The following is a 16938-nucleotide window of genomic DNA, read 5'->3' on the forward strand; positions in this document are numbered from 1 at the left end:
CCCCCCAGAGCTTCACAGCATGGCCTAATAATTTCAATAAGGTGGTCAGTCGAACTGCTAATGCTGTGGTGTTGGAAAAACAGAAGTAAAGTGTGGAGTGTCTGATATTATATATATATAAACTCTATATCGCCGGTTAAAAACTTAAACATCTGTTTTTGTCTTTCCATTTCACGACACTGTGCTAGGAGATCAGTCATGAGTGTGAGATCAGTGTTTTTGAAGATTGACCCATAGCGACTAAAGCCAGGATGTGTCCGCCTCTGCTGCATCGATTTTGAACTTTTCTTTTTTTAGCCATTCTAGCAACATGCCCTGTGGATGTCTGATTGTAGGTCGGTCGATCCACTAATTTGGTCCAGACTGAAATATCTCATCAACTCTTTGGTAGACTGCCATGACATTTGTGCACATGGCTCCCAGAGGCTGAATCCTAAAGACTTTGGTGTTCCCCTGACTTTTTCCATTAGTTTGTGAGGAACTGAGCTGGCTGAGGAGTCCCAAGTGGGTTTTATTCCCCCAAAAATTAAGCAAAGAATTTGCAAAATATGTCTCAAAGTTCCCATTAAAGAGGTCAACTAAACAGAACATAAGTCAGGCTTTTGTAGTGGGCACTTGTTACATTCTGATTGGCCACTTCCTGTATGAAAAAGTTCTGCTTTACTTGGTGCATTTTGAATTGCATTCAAATCATCACCCGAAGGCACCAAAGTGTAATGAAAAAGAAAATAATCAAGTCAAGTACTATGCAGAATGTACAGTATTCATAATATCGGATTATTACTGTTGTAGCTGGTTGAGATGATTAGGTATATATTCACTGCTTGGTATTGGATTTTTATGCAAAACCCACTGGAGATGGAAGCTTCCATTTGGACATTTTAAGAAGGTAGAGTGACGTATACATGTGTAAATGTATCTGAGTCCATATGATGTGAATGAGCTTCCCGCTTAACCCGCACCAGTCTCCCCGCCGACGGGGGAGGTGCAGCACGGAGTTCTCCCCGTGGGAGGAGACGAGAGTGTGAGCAACCACCATGTCCACCGTCTTCCTGTCACATTACCATACGCTCCTGCAGTAGGATTGCTAATTACGTCTGTGTGTGACAGCCCTTACTGCCAAGGTGGTGAGAGGGGGGGGGGGGGGGGGGGGTAACTCTGTCGTCTCTTGTGAGCGTGCGAGTTAGACACGAAGAAGAAGGTACTTTTGTTGTAATTCTTGCTCGATTTCACCGTCAAGGCAAAAGTCGATGGGTGTCATCACATTTGCTTGTTTGATTTTTCACAATTTAAGATGCTGCTAATTGGATGATGAAACACGTATTGGCCCGGGGGAGGTCACTACATTATTTGCTTGTTTAATAGCTCAGACAAAAACTAATTGGAGTTTAATTACACCTCTTAAAATGATGCACCTCAACACTCCTTTGTCATATCTGTAGTCTAAAATGTTCTAAAACAAAGACAGCGTGTTAAAAGCTTGAAATGATACACACTTCCTGTTTCCTAAATGGGCGTGGTCATGGCGTGGTCGCCTCTCCACCACATCCCTCCACTTATGTTGTGTGGATGGATTTAAGCAGATTGGGTTGTATTTGCATTATGCATATATATTTTATTTTGCCACATTAGGTAATTTGCAACGGCAATTTTAGCATCACAAAACATATTTAACAAGGTGCGTTCGCAAACGCTAGTTGGCAGATCTTGCCAGAGCCATTACTTCTATTTATTCAGTGACAACCTGACATGCTTGTGTGCTGCTATTTTTTATAGCTATTCTGGTGCACAGTCCAGTCCGTGGCGTCTATTGGAGTTTGAGCCTCCAGAGGAGTCTTATTAAACAAGCTCAGACTGAGATAAAACTGGTCACATTGAGTGAAGGAGTCTAGTTGTGATATTCCGGTGGTATTCCTCGGGCTGCCCGGCTCTCGGGGGGGCTTTGCAGAGCTTCTGAGCTGTGGGAGAGGAAAAGAGCAACAGGAAGGAGATATGACAGTTAGTCACCTCTTGAGACAAGAACAGATTAAGAAGATCTGAGACCTGGTCCCAAATGGCACTTGACAGTTTAACACTATCTCCCTCCCTCACTCTCCTGCTTTACTCTCTCATGCATGACTTCTCTCTTAATGCATTTGTGTAACTGTATTTTCGATTTCCAAGACTTCCAAGCCTCCATTTAGTGAGTCATCTTGCTAAACAGTGTACAGATGTAAAAGAATAAAACAAATATAAGATTGCCCCGATCTTCACCTTCTTGCACCAGCTCTCAGTCCGTTATCGAATCAAATTCTGAATATTACTAGTACTAAAGTCCTGCATGGTCTTGCACCTGCTTACATCAGAGCTCCACTTATGGCTCGCAGCGCTGTACAGTCCTTTAGATCTTCCATCCAAGCTCTTTTATTACACAGTCTCTTCTAAAAACGCAGGGACAGGGCATCCAGTCTGTGGGAGAGTTTCAGATGAACCTGTTAAAATGGGTTTCTAGTTTTGCTGTTTGCACCTGAATGCATTTTTTTCCGTGTGTTCTGTGTGCATATTTGTGCACAAAACTGTCCAGACCTCTCGTTGTAAACTTTAAAGTTTTTATTTGAAATATAACCAATTAAATGACAAAATTTGACATGGTATGTTTTTTTCAATTATATGTAGCCTAAATGTCTGAAGAATGTCAACTGAATATGACACAATGTTGTCATAGATGTCAAGAAAACCTTTGACCTGCAAATCACCAAATCTGGAATTGTTAATTGAAGATCTTAAAAAGATCTCTCTTCATCAGTTGAGGATTTCTGTTCTTTGTGTCTACATCCAGTCCCTCCCCAATAGTCCTCATCTCATCCCTGTAGCCTGCTTTATTTGAATGCTATTTGAAGGACATGGGTTCAACGGGCTCTGCTAACGTCCATCTTATCTGTCGACACAGTGCGTTGGTATGCAAATGTATGCGAACACACACAGACACATGCAACATTGGACCACCCATTCTTGACAGAAAGAGCAGCAGGCCTGATATCTGCAGAACGGAGACACGTGTACCAGAAAGAAGCAGAATATGAACAATCAAAGCTTTGTCTTCAAACGTGAGCGATAATGAAGGTGGAAACTATTATAAGTGTTCGTGCCAACCATTTCTTATACCACACAACTCTGCATCTTTATTGCTAAAGGTTGCAAGTGTGTGTAAGGCAGCTGCGTGTTGTATCCATTACTACCATTTTCAATTGCTTAAAGTTTCCAATGACGCTTTTTAGGACATTGCAGACATCTCATAAAGCTGATTCATGTGAAATCGTCCAAGCTTAGCTCACTTAAAATGTAATCCTTTTCTTTGTCTCCATTTGTCACTTCTCATTAAATTAATTGGATTTAGAAAGTGGTTCCTGTGTCATGACTTAAATTTGGATGAAACTGTACCACTACTAGAAGGGTGCATTATCATAATCTGCTCTCTTGTCCAATAAGCATACCATCACTTGTAAAATAAAAAAAAAACATCACCGTTAATTGTTGCGCAGCAGTAACGATGTTAAAGGTGCTACAAAAATGAGGAACAGCAGACGAGTTAATTTGACAAACCTTTCGTCAGTTGGCTTTCGTTGTGGCGAAAAGTTCAACACCTCTGTTATACGCTGATTTATTCAAGATATTTTACCATGAAACCGAATCAGAACTCATGATGCATTTGCATGTTTGACAGTCTCGGTATAATGTATTTTCTAAGCTTTTGAATGAAATGCATGGGCTGAAAGGCAGCATGGTAGCATAGAGAAGAATACACCGTGATTCAGTGTGAAGAAACCGTTTCAAAACCCCTGTTACAGCCAACATGCACCATTCTGAAGCTTCTTTGAGCAAACCAGCTCAAGAGATGCAGTTGCTGAATTGACCTTTTGCCTCATTGTGACTCTCTGACTCTTTACAGGCTGAGGGATCCTCCTTCCTGCAGATGGGAGCATCTCTAGAGCAGCAGCTTATCAGCATGTTCAAGGTACAGAGAAGCATTTTACTGCTACAATAAGTGACAATCAAACCTCTGTTGAACCTAATTTTTAGGATTGAAATCTGTGTTGTAATACCAAATGGTTATATGGGCGAGCCTGACAACTGGGACCTCTCAGGCTGATTAACACAATGTAGGGACAACAATCAGCGGGGAATCCCTGATCTGAAGTTCTGGCCCGATTTCCACAATCGGTATTTATGAAAGTTTGTACAAATAATTCTCATGGGATCAGAGAGCTTAATGTCACTGATGTTTCTGCGAGTCAACGGGATTATCTCAGTTCAGTCTGACGCCCCAACTTTACGTCATCTAGTTTGAGCATTTCAACAACCGAGAAAACATAATTTGTGAAGTTGACGGGTATACTTGTGATGATGACTGATCACTTTTATCAGTTAGGGTTTTAAAAGCTTTTTTATAGTTCTAGTTCTTGCCCATTGTTAAATGAGAAGATTGATACCACTTTCATGTCTTTACGCATACATCATAAAGAATAAAGATTGGAAACAAAAGGAGACAACAGTTGTTGGCCATACAAAATTAACAAATTCCTTTTTCTGGTATTTATGCTAAGCTAAGTTAAGCTAACCACCTGGAGTACTCATTTTCTCATGAGTCCTTCACAATCATTCTTAATTCCCATATTTTATAACCTCATTACCTTATATATATTGTTGTTTTAAGTCTTTATTTCTATCCTTGTTTCAGCTAATGGAGGAGTACGACTGGGGCGAGTTTGCAGTGATAACCAGCTTGCTGCCGGGCTACGACACCTTTGTAGATATAGTTGAGTCCTACACCGATACCTCCTATTTCCTGTGGAATCTACAGGATATCTTGACTCTGGAAATGTCCGTTGGGGCGAATGACGCAAGGACGAAGCGCATGCTGCAGCAGGTAAAATAAGATATAATAAAGATTGGGTTGCACCAGCTAGGCTACCTTTAAATACATCACTAAGTTTGTGTGTTAATTTAAATTCTAACAAAGTTCAGTTCAAACTAGTGCTCTAAAAAAAAACTTTATAAGCTGAAGTTTGTACAGAGGAACAGCTGGTGCCACAGGCTCTTGATGACCTACAGCAGTGCTGCATGTTCAGGCCGTGTTTTCTCTTTCATTTCCTGTCTGCAGGTGGATTCTCAGGTGCTGCTGGCGTATTGCTCCTATGAGGAGGCGCAGTACTTGTTTCAACAGGCAGCTGAGGTGGGTCTGCTGGGGCCAGGCTACATCTGGATGCTCACCAGTCAGGCCGTTGGCAACCCCGACAGCCCTCCACCCGACAGCTTCCCTATCGGTGTTATTGGTGTGATTACGGACCAGTGGAGGAAGAGCTTGCGGCAGAGAGTGAGGGAGGGTGTCGCCATTGTAGCTAAAGGGGCCGAGAGCTTCAAGAAGCAGTACGGGTTTATTCCTGAGGGACATGGTGACTGCAGCAAACTGGCTAAACACTCAGACAACAATACGCTGTTCAGGTGAGTCACACTGTTGTCAGTGATCACAATAGAAAGGTGCATTCAGTAGAGCGCAGATCTCCGCCCTAGTGTGTCTGCAACGACTAGCGGCCCCTATTGGCTGGTTAAGAGCGGCGAATGAGGAGTAAGCAGGCTGTAATGTGAGAAATGAGTAATGGCAGTATAAAACAAGCAATAAAAAGGTGTTTTGAGAAAGTGTGAGTCACTTCTACTACAGGAGGTCCTTGAGCATGCAACCATAACTGGCAACCCAAAATATTATGCAGTTTGCTGCAGCAGAATGCGGGATTAGCCGTGGACAGACACAGAGATACACGCTCACTTGAGGACGCACTTATCCGATCGCATGATCCTCCTGGTGAAGAGAATGAGACAAGTGGTTATTACTGATGCATAAACAGAAGAGCACAACTTCACTGCATGAAGTGAAAGTCTGTTGCGCCTTTTTTTTCCAAGTGTTCTGAAATGCAAATTGACCTGGATTCATTATTCATAGCACCAGTCTGTCAAGGATGTATACCTTAACAGACAGCAAAATCACTCAGTTGGAACACTCTGCCCTCCACCAATCAGCTGCCTATCTCATCCCCTAATGAGCTACTTCCAGTCTCCCTCGTTGCATTAAGCCCTACAGGGCAGCTTTAGGTTTAATTAGGAGGTGATCATCGTGTGTGTTAATCTGTGTAAATCATATGCAAATGTTGGAGTTATGTGGAATCAACGTCCTTGATTGCAAGCTACATACTTCTGAATCTATTTACCGTTTCTGTGGGTTGCAGGCACATGTTGAATGTGACGTGGGAAAGGAAAGATCTGTCATTCAACAGCCAAGGTTTCCTCTCCAATCCCTCCATGCTCATCGTCGCTCTGGACCGAGACAGACTCTGGGACAAGGTACTGGTCACCAGAAACTGGATCGTAAAAACATGCTGGCACTGATGGCACAGGAACAATAAGATATTTATCACGTTATATTGTATTTACAGGGTGCTCAAATGCATTATGGACTCACAGGTTACTTAGCGTTTTATAGGCAATGAAAATAACTTATTTTTAGGTTTCAGGTTAGTTTTAGGAGAACTGGCTTCAGAGAAAGCTCAGTTGTGAGTCTGTTAACGACTTCAAGATCTTGATGAGTATGTCTCCAAACTATCATTCGTCACGAAAACCCACGTGAGAAGAGACAGGGTAAATGATGCGATACCGTGTGACACAAGACAGGCTTTTGTGTTCAAGCAATCTGCGGAACTTTCCTCGTAGTCGTGTAGTCATCAAAATAGCCTGTTTCCACACGCCTTTTACAATTTATAGCCTGTTTCCTTGCAAAAGCAACACATACAGTAACATTCCTATGGCACTCTTTTTGTCTGTAGCTCCCCAACAGGTACAAATATTTAGCATGCTAGATATCTGGAACTGGCGAGCCTATCGGATTGCATCTTTGAACAGTTCACACGTAGCGGTCCAGCGCCAAGTTTACAAGTGCCGAGCCAGCGCTGATTTAACTCTAAACTGGGGCTTTTGTGGGGAAGCTCCAAAACCATGTAGGCGAGTGGAAAATCAGGGCTAAAAGCGTGTAGTGTGAAATGTGAGTTGTGTAGTATATCCTCTGCTGCAGCTCGAACTTTGCTGTTTGTGTTGGTAAACGGGCAACATTGTGTTGTTTTTAGAATACAAGCATGTACCCGTCTCTTTCACATCATTATCTTTGCCTCACGTCTCCCCCATTCCACTGGCACCTCACAGTTTGAAAACCTCTGACCTGCACATATAATCTGGCTGGATGCAACGGGTTTATGCCCGTTGCGTTTGAGATGTCCAGATGTATTTTAGAAAAAGCTGAATAGAAGGCCGGTGGAGGGAAAGTATGTGTATTAAAAATCAAATCTCAAACAATTCACCAATGATATTGGAAGGTTCAAGTATAGGCGTAATTTCAAATCAATGTTTTGCGTCTGTGTGTTTCCCGTTGAAGCCATTTCCTTCTCTTACTCTTGTTTCATTGTCACCATGCAATTTTCTTGAGCATTTTCACTCCCTTTCTCTCACACACACACACACACACACACACACACACACACACACACACACACTTTTCAAAGCCCGACGGTGTATTGAAAAAGTGAGACTTAACAGAGAGACCTGAACGTAATCTCACAGCAACAGTTGAACTCATTTATTTCTGGCCATGAAAGACCAACCTACTTTATCAATGTCACCTCCTGGCCGGGGTGGGGTGTATGTCTGCGTGTGTGTATGAGCATAGACATGTAATTGTGCTAAAGCGGAGGTTTTGGTTTGTATGTGTGTGTAGATCTTAACGGTTGTGCAGCCAACACTTCATGCATTCATTATGTCCTCGTGTTCAGGTGCTTGTGTGTGGTTCAAACACTGTCGACCACTTTAAAACGAGCGTCTAAAATCTGTGAATCCTTTTCACTCTGTCCTCATTACAATCGATTCTCCCCCAACATGTTATTCCACTCCTCTTCACGTCGTGTGACAGGTTTTAGTGTACTTGCTATTTTCAAGCCCTCCATTGTGACACTCGTGACAGTTTGACTTGTTGTTTCTTAGCATTGTTTGAAAGGTGCTGCTGGGTGACATTTTGGGCAGGAAAGACCCCTTTCTCTGCTGGGCCCATAATAGTTCTTCGTCTCCTTCTCTCAACTTTACTCTTCCACATGCAGAATTAACAGTGAATAAAAGGTTTAAAGCTGCCTTTTCCCCCCGTTAAAGGTTTTCTATGGAGAGTTTTTCCAATGCGAGGATCCTGGAACAGAGGATGTCGTATGCTGAGGCAAATTATAGATTTTGGGCAATACAAATAAATTGAACTCAATTGAATAATCACAAAGAAAAGATTAGCTTGTCAGTATAGTACATAGTAGTATTTAGGAGCTAAAGAACCAGATATTTTTCTCAGGAGTTGGTGGAGACCAAACACAGAGCTAAAAGACGTTCAAATTGGATTGGTTGCCAGAAACATGTTCTCACATACCTCCATGTCTGCTGGATGTGTAAATAGGATAAAACAACTTAATGTATATGAAGAGTGTGAACAGGGAGATATTAAACCAGGGCCACTTCCTATGTGAGCAGCACTTCTTGCTTTGTATGTCGGCGCCCATGTTAACAGGTTAGAGAAGCCACACAGAGTGTGAGCAGTGCGGCTCAGCTGAGGCTCGGCTGCATCTCTTCTACAGATTAGAAAAGCTTGCCTATTTTTTTTTCTGTGCGACGAACAGTTCACAGCAAAAATAGACATGGAAAACGATCTATATGTAAAACAGGCCACACACACAAAAAAGATGATATTTAGTTTTAACTCAGCCCTTTGTTTCTGTGGACATAATCCCTTCATTCGTTAACTCAAGGCTGAAATATTTGCAGGACAAATGGCAAATGCAGTTACTTGCACAGCTCCATAAATTAATAGACTACCTGCTTGGATTATTGTTATTTACAAATGAGCTCGCGCTTCTTAACCACTGTCTGTTTAAAATAGAAATAAATGACATTTATAATGAAATTAAACATTCTGGCCATTATGAAAGGCAAACTTTAGGTAGAAAGAAGGGCCGGCAGCAGCAGCAGCACCACATGCCACATGTGAGACCATCACGGCAGTCAAACTGCTGAGGAGATCAGAGCAAGATATCATCCAAAATTGGAAATGTATCCGTTCTAAACATATCACTTAATGTTCAGTGCAACAATGCAAATGCTTAGACATTTTTTATAGCAAAAATTGCTGAGATGTAGTCTGAAAAGGTTAGTTTTAGGGGAGGGTCATTCTGGATTAGCTTGCACAGGTCTGATGAGAAGAAAGGGCGTTGTATATTCAACTTTACTCAGAAAAGTTTAGCCAGCAAAGAAGTCTCAAAGAGGTCTAAAGACCAGCGATTCTGGCTCACAATATCTGCTGAAATGAGTTTCGTATCACATAAAGGAAAGATCACAATGCCCTGAGGGTGTGTGTTTCCCACCTCTCTTAAGCCCTCAAGAAAGGGCGTCGTCTCGCCCTGATTGGCTAAGTGGGGAACTGCACCAAGCTGCTTTCAATTCTTAATGAGGACCCACATGAGGGACTGCTTCTCATGACTTGATGACAGCATCTTGAATATTAACTAAAAAAACCTTAATATAAGTAAATCAAGCTTATACATCTTTTGATTTCAATCCTTTGTGTGACATCCATCAAACAGACAGTTGCATATTTTCAGCTAAACCGCTTCATTATTTTGAATTAGCTGCCCTGGGAAGAAATACATCTAATAATGCACTTTCTTTGATTTCTAACATGAAGTATTAGTTAATTAATTCCAAGACCCTCATGCTGTGCTTTTACCCAATATGGAATAATCAATAACAGTTTTGGCACCTCCCAACAGTGTGAGAATGACAGAGCTTCGGCTTAAGATCCTCCATGAGAGGATGAGAGGTATATAATGAGCAACATGTGACAGAGGAAGGGGAGCGAAATCTGATTGGCTTGTTGAATTACATGTTTTCTGAGCTGGTAGGCACTCTGGATACCCAAATGTATGAGCCCAAGTACTGAAAAAGGTTTTCATGACATGTCTCCTTTAGATTAGTTCTACAAAAGCAAATATTTTGAACACAGAGACATAAAAACACAGGTAATAAACGACACTAATCGCTTGAACAGATCCCATTTATGAACAGTGACATTTCAATTTGTTTGTACAGTTAAAAAAAAGAAAATTAGGGATTGAATAATCAGTCAACAAAATGAACACAGATTGAAAGCAACACATGCTGGGATGTATTATTAATATCATGCAGGCAGTTTGCTCTTTGTTTTATATTCTGTCTTTTTTCTTCTTCAAAATGTCTTACTCAAACACTTTTAAGTCTCCTCATTCATGCATTAATGAACTCTACTCTTCTTTCATCTTTTAATCCTCTTCCTCCAGGTCAGCACATGCAAATTTCCCTTTTTAAAATAATTTAAAATAAAATCATTCACCCTGTGAAGTAGGGAAAGACAAGACAGGTGAGGAGAGAAGGGGTTGATATGCAGAGACGCTCGAAGCCGAGATTCAACTACGTGCAGGAAAACGCTAAAGTTTTTGTCTCTCCCTCTCCAGGTCGGCACGTACTCTCGAGGGATCCTTCAGGTTCGCTACCCGGTCTGGCCTCGATATGGCAGCTTCCTGGAGCAAGTGTCCAATGACCGTCACCTGACCGTGGCCACGCTGGAGGAGCATCCCTTCGTCATGGTCGAGAACGTGGACCCGGGCACTGGCACATGTGTCCGCAACACGGTGCCCTGCAGGCGCCAGTCCAATCAGACGGAGAGGTACACACAGCAACGCAAACACATGTCGAGCTTGTTACATCTGCACAAACACAAACATGAGGGGGCTGTTGATCCGCAGCACTGTTTGGGGTATCGAAAACTGTCAAAAACCCAAATCTGGTGTTGAATGTTGGTCAAGTTCATCATTTTGTTTGCTTGTTCGTGGATTAAACGATTTCACCTCCAGGTCCACTTAAAACTTGGTTGCAATCTGTGTCAAACAACATTCGTTTTTGGGACCACTGCATTTCTGCCAACGGCCTTTATCCAAGTCACACAACTGTTCTTTATGCTATAAATGTTGCTGCAGTTCTGACCTCTTCAAGGAGGATACTGTGAAGGCGGTCTCGGTTCAATCAATGTTCTGATTGGTTGGTTTGTAAACTTTGTATGAATTGTAGCAGCAGTTGGTGGTGGACGAGTCTCACGGCACGACTTCAGACGACCAAAGATTTCACCTCGTTTCTCTCAAGATTGTCAACTTTTTGGCTTGGATTGCACAAAATTGCACAGAGGCCTTTACTCACTTGTACTGGAACGTGTGACTGTATCACGGCGTCCTCATCAGCAGATTCAGTTTTCTCTGTTGCCCTGAAACTGCAGTTCTTTCCGTGATTGCGAGCATCCCCTCATCCATGTTGACCTCAGAGTTGAGCTTGACAGTTCGTTCTTGACTTTAGAAACAGTCGTTAAAAAATCAACAAAACTCCAATGAGTCCAGAAGCTCCAGAACAAGAGAGTAAGTGGACCTTGAGTTGAGATTGGTTCGTTAGCTGCTGCTTTTAAGGTGAGGAGTGAACTGTCAAGCTATTCTTAGATCAGAAAGTCTCTGATATGACGAAAAAAATCGTTGCCAAATTTAGACAGACAAGTAGTCGGTAGGATGCCTGACGCGTTTAGACAACGTTAACATTTTGGCTTCTTTTGTTTAGAAAGACGCATTACATTCCTCAAGGTAAAGTGTCATCTTGAGTTGAGACTATTTAAACATTTCAGATTAAACCCAGTCCTACACAGAGACATCTGCGCCCTCCCTCTCCGATCCTCTGACCCAGTTTTGTTCCGAGTAGACACTGCAAACCTCCACACTTCATTAAACGCAGAGTAATTGTGTGTGCTGAGTGTCTACGCACTTGAAAAACACACCTCCGGTGTCAAACATTCAGCGCAGCATGGCAACAACAGCCATTTAACAGCTATTACCTCTGACTACCTACAACCGGTGCTCGTCAGGAATACGCAATGTCTTCATTATGTTCAAACACGCATAATAGGAGCACAAGTCTGGCATGGATTTAATTGCACTCTGTCAAACAAACACTTTGGCGTTATTGTTTCCGCGTTGACAAGAGGAGCACGGGAACAAAACACATAATATATTTTACAACCGCTACTAGGACGTAACGTCTTTCTGGAATCCTGCTGAAATGAACAGTGCGTGTCTTTTTGAGATGAAACATGTGAGCTCAAAGTATGACAAACACTCAATGTTCTAATTCAAGCTTGTATTGCACCTTCATGTGCTGCAGCAAACGGTTTCAAATTTGACAATTTGTGATTTGTTTCAGAGATCTCTGGTGTTTGGTGTTTGGTGTGAATCGTCTCCTTGTTTCAGATTGATGGTTGTTTTAGGAGTGCGTGTGATATTAGCGCCTGACTTCACTCATTTATCCAGATGGCTTTCTTTTCTTTTCTTTTAAAATTGAAGATTATAACTGATTCTTCTTCATCAATAACTTGTACCTGGACTTACGGGAAGTAAACGCCAAGTAACATCTCAAGATCTTTCTGTTTGCAGTTTCTCATTTGAAAGTCGGTTCTTCGCAAATTACGTTTGAGACAAAGTGTGATGCATGAAACCTGCTCTTCCTTAGTCAGAGGTGGCAAACGTGTTTCTGATCATAGACATATTATTGTCGTTTCATCTTGGATATGCCAATAATAGAATAATTCTTAAGGATGTTTCTATTTAGACCAGATTATGGTTTCTAAAAGCTTACTTTTTCTTTCCATTGACAGTAACTTACTCTGACTGAGGAACTGATTCCCAGACACAACAGTTTGAATTATGTCTCCGAAAAAGAAATGAACATCTCCAGCTATTTTGGGGCTTGTTCATGTCGTGTCTCAGCCGACCCTAGAAGGGGCATAACCGTGGACGCACAGCCCACCAGAAGAAAAGTGCTCACATTCATGCATGATAAATAGCTCCTTGGAAGGAGCAGAGGATACACACACATTGTTCTACATACCAAGAGATCACACAAGAACAGACACAACTTATAATTTGCTGCCACTTCTGCAACTTTAATGTCACATACACCACATCTCACTGCACTGATTTGGTCATTTATTTAAGGGCTCACCTCAACCTTTACCTGCTGCTCTCTGCGCTCTGGCGTTTTGTTATTTCTAACTTAGTCCTCACTGAAGGACTTTCTCTCTGCTTGTTATCGATCATGTTGCTGTGTGTCTGTGCTGCTGTGTTGTTTGCCTGCAGCACAGAGCTTACCCAAGAGTAGAACCATGCCAAATGTACAGCCGGCTCAATTTGCACACGTTATGATCATGTGGAAAAATCGAATATTTAGAAGACAACATTTGGTCGCTGCCTCACATTGTCAAAGCAAAATACACAACAAATAAATACAGTGGCGCATGCAACCTGCATGCATGTATCTTAAGTTCCTTTAATTATGACATTTTTTTAAATTGAAAAATGTGAACTATCATCAGTGGTAGAGATAGGCCTATCTACCAGAGAGGTAGATAGGTGCTTGGTTGTGAAGGACTGGGGTGATGGTATCTCTGGTATCTCAAAGAAAGTGGAAGAAATGGGACTGCGGATATAGCTGTTATTATGATACATGAAAAAAAGCAGCATTTGCCGACCACCTTCACACCATCTCGCTCACCACTTTTGCTTCATTTCAGATAGCTGTGTTGTGGAAATATTTGTGTATTGGAATGATGAGATGAGATAAAGATGGAAAATGAAAGCAGCCTTCTGTGTGTGCCATCTTGACCACAGATTCAACAGGACAAAATCAGATGAAAAGCTGTCAACGCGGGCAAACTAGTGCCAACAATGCGGGTCACACCGCAAAAACTAGGGCAACAGACGCTCGGCCTGGTGTGTGCAGGGCCGTTACCCAGCAAGCCTCACATGTAGCCTACCACCATAACTTGTGTTGAATCATTAGAGATTTAATGTCTTATATGCACAGATTGATCACCTTTTAATTACCCAAACAACAGAAAAACAATTCATCCTGTAAATGTCATGTTCATGTTCGCCTCAGTGATTCCACATGTATCCATGTGTGTGTGTGTGTGTGTGTGTGTGTGTGTGTCAGTATGCGTTATGCAGATTGCAGAGCTGACCATGGCTGGCGCATTAATTATAGCAAGAGATATGTAGCGGCTGTTGTTGGGCGCGATGGCACATTGATTGCCAGTAAAGAAGATTTATCTGTCCAACACGGGTCATCTGTCATAGCATGGGACAATGTTGTCCCATCCTACCCTCTTTCTGTTTCTCTTTCACCCTCTCTCTCAGGCTGGCATGTCCCATTTGGACGATGACCAACAAACAGGGCGAAGGGAAGAGAGAGAGGGAGAGGACTGCTGCTGTATAAATCAGTTAATCGTGCTGTGTGGTCTGAGCAGCTTCCCCGCAGAGCAGATGTTTAGCTTGATTAGGACTTTTTTTTGTCTTGCTCATTAAAAAAAAATCCTTTCTTTGGACAGATGATGGCCTCCTTTGCCAGAAAGCTGAGCCTACCTCTCTGCGCCGATTAAGAGCAGGAATGCCACTCTGAAATCCTACTTTAAAGACCCTCAGTTTGTGGTATACTATTGTAGCCCAACACTCAGATGCTAAAAGTCGTTTATGACCTGAGTAGTTGAAAATTAATTGCCAAGAATTTGAATAATTGATCATTTGTTTCAAAAGTAATTTATCCAGAAAAAATGGCAAACATTAGCTGGTTCTCAATTTCTTTCTTCTGGGTTTTATATAATGTTTAATCAAACACATATTGCCAAAGGTTTGTGGACATTTGTCTTGTTGCAATGGCGTCTCAATGTCCTATGCTGGCGTTTTTAAAACTATGTTTTTGGTCGACAATATCACTTCACAAGAAAACTGTAATGAATAGGAAATATCTGGTTCACCATAGTTATGGTAAAGGTACTAAAACACTTTGGGTCGATTATGGAAAGTAAACTACAATTCATCACTTTGACCTCCACCATTCACAGCAGAAAGGGTTTCATAAATCACTGTAATGGACATTAGGAGTATATTGTGCACTCCAGTATTAATGTACTGGGCTGTTTGCATCTTTCTGTGCTTTTGTTCTGGGACTCTTTTTAATGGCTTCGTCCCTCAGGCCTCATTAAGGTAAATCATCATGCTACAGGATACAATTTGTTTTTCATCTTTGTGGCAACAGGAATTCAGAATGACGGTGTCCTCATTCACGTTGACTGTTTCCATCATCAATCTTACACGATCTCAGTGGTGGTTATTTCAATTATCCTCCTCCTCCTCTTCTTCCTCCTCCTCCATCTGTCCTCCTTTGCTCTTGCCCTCCTTTCTCTGCAAACTGAAGCCGCCGCCCTGTTAGGCCGCGTCTGGTTGTTCGCTGTGTGTTTCCTTTCTACCGTTCACCTGAGAATCCCTCCTCTCTCTGGTTTAACTCCCTCATGGTGCTTCGCTCCACGCTGCACTGGTTTCTGGGCATTTTGTGAAGAACACACCACACAACACAACTGCTGCTAATCCTGTGTGTGTGACGGGGTAAGGCGGCCCAATTTAGGTTTGTTTGTGTGTGTGTGTGTGTGTATTGTTAGTGGAGTGTGTATAATGACGACAGGTGGCCAGCTCCTGCATCAATTAATTAACGCAGCGTTTATCAGAGCTATTGACTCCTGTGAAAGAAGCGAGCCTTTCAAAAACACTTAAAATGCGTCTGAAATGAACTCTTACGCTGTTGAAAATAATCAACCTGAATGTTAATTGCTCGCTTGACTCTATTTCATTCAATGTCGCTCTCATTTATTCACTCACACGCTCTTATGCTGACTCATTGGCACACTGAGGTTATCTCAATTACACACACAAAGATTTTAGGCCTCCACATTGGCAGCTCTTTTCCAGGAAGTTTGGCGACGTCCTTTTCAATCTGTCTGCTTTTAACTGCTTTCCTGTGTCTTTATTGTTTATTCCGTTTGTTTTTTTCACTATTTCCTGTCCTTCTGTTCTCTTCTTCAACACCCCATTAAGTAGCAAGGCCACAGAGTGGAAGTGAGTATCTCTCACACACCTTAATGACCTTTGATTAGAGGCCATCACAGTCACTCAACCATCAACTGTGGGCTCTGTCACACTGTGTGTGTGTGTGTGTTTTGGCGTCTCCTCCGTCTCCATCGACACCTTGTTAACTGACATTGATTTTAGCTAATGAACCAGCCATCGCCTGCCCTTCACGTCACCGCCGTAGACAATGGTCACTGTCTGCATGAGAGCCCACGACTATTTAGCAACTCTCTGAAACGAAGCAAAACAACAGCTTTAGTCTGAGAAGCTAAATATAGTCCCGGCTGCCAGAGAGAGGTCTTTGATCACGAGACGATAAAAAATTGTATGTGTGACTCTGCTTTTTCTCATCCCTATGTCAGTGTTATCGGCCACTATGAGTCCTACACCAAACTGTGCTGCAAGGGCTTCTGCATAGACATCCTGAAGAAACTGTCCCGCACCATCAAGTTCTCCTATGACCTCTACCTTGTCACCAACGGAAAACATGGCAAGCTGGTCCGCGGGACTTGGAACGGCATGATTGGGGAGGTGAGACTGAGGGCTGAGTTATTTAAAGAAGGATAAGTCCCTGAATGCAGCAGCTGGTGTAGCTGGATTGGTTGCCTAGTGGCCATCTACGGACAATTATTAGGGCAAGATGTTTTAAAATGTTAACTAAGATAGACGTAGCTTTGGGCTATGATATGCCCTAATTACATTAGAGGTAAGTGTTGTGCAAAGCATGCTGGATATCGCCAAAAACATCAGGAAATGCAGACCCATAGTTTTAGGAACACTGATAGTGAATGCTCTGTATTCATCCGTT

At 42.2% G+C, this 16938-nt stretch overlaps 1 protein-coding gene across 1 annotated transcript in view; it reads left to right on the forward strand.

The window, feature by feature from the left end:
• LOC142951387 (glutamate receptor ionotropic, NMDA 2C-like) overlaps positions 1–16938 on the forward strand; it is a 33986-nt gene that overhangs the window by 5861 nt on the left and 11187 nt on the right. Inside the window, exons 3-9 of the mRNA XM_076092896.1 lie at positions 3929–3994; positions 4718–4906; positions 5141–5481; positions 6261–6375; positions 10596–10807; positions 16098–16118; positions 16493–16661. Of these exons, the coding sequence (XP_075949011.1) occupies positions 3929–3994; positions 4718–4906; positions 5141–5481; positions 6261–6375; positions 10596–10807; positions 16098–16118; positions 16493–16661 (1113 nt within the window). The remainder of the gene's footprint in view (positions 1–3928; positions 3995–4717; positions 4907–5140; positions 5482–6260; positions 6376–10595; positions 10808–16097; positions 16119–16492; positions 16662–16938) is intronic.

The sequence above is a fragment of the Anarhichas minor genome, unplaced genomic scaffold (assembly GCF_050575085.1).
Source record: "Anarhichas minor isolate MPS153535 unplaced genomic scaffold, ASM5057508v1 ptg000017l, whole genome shotgun sequence".
NCBI lineage: Eukaryota > Metazoa > Chordata > Actinopteri > Perciformes > Anarhichadidae > Anarhichas > Anarhichas minor.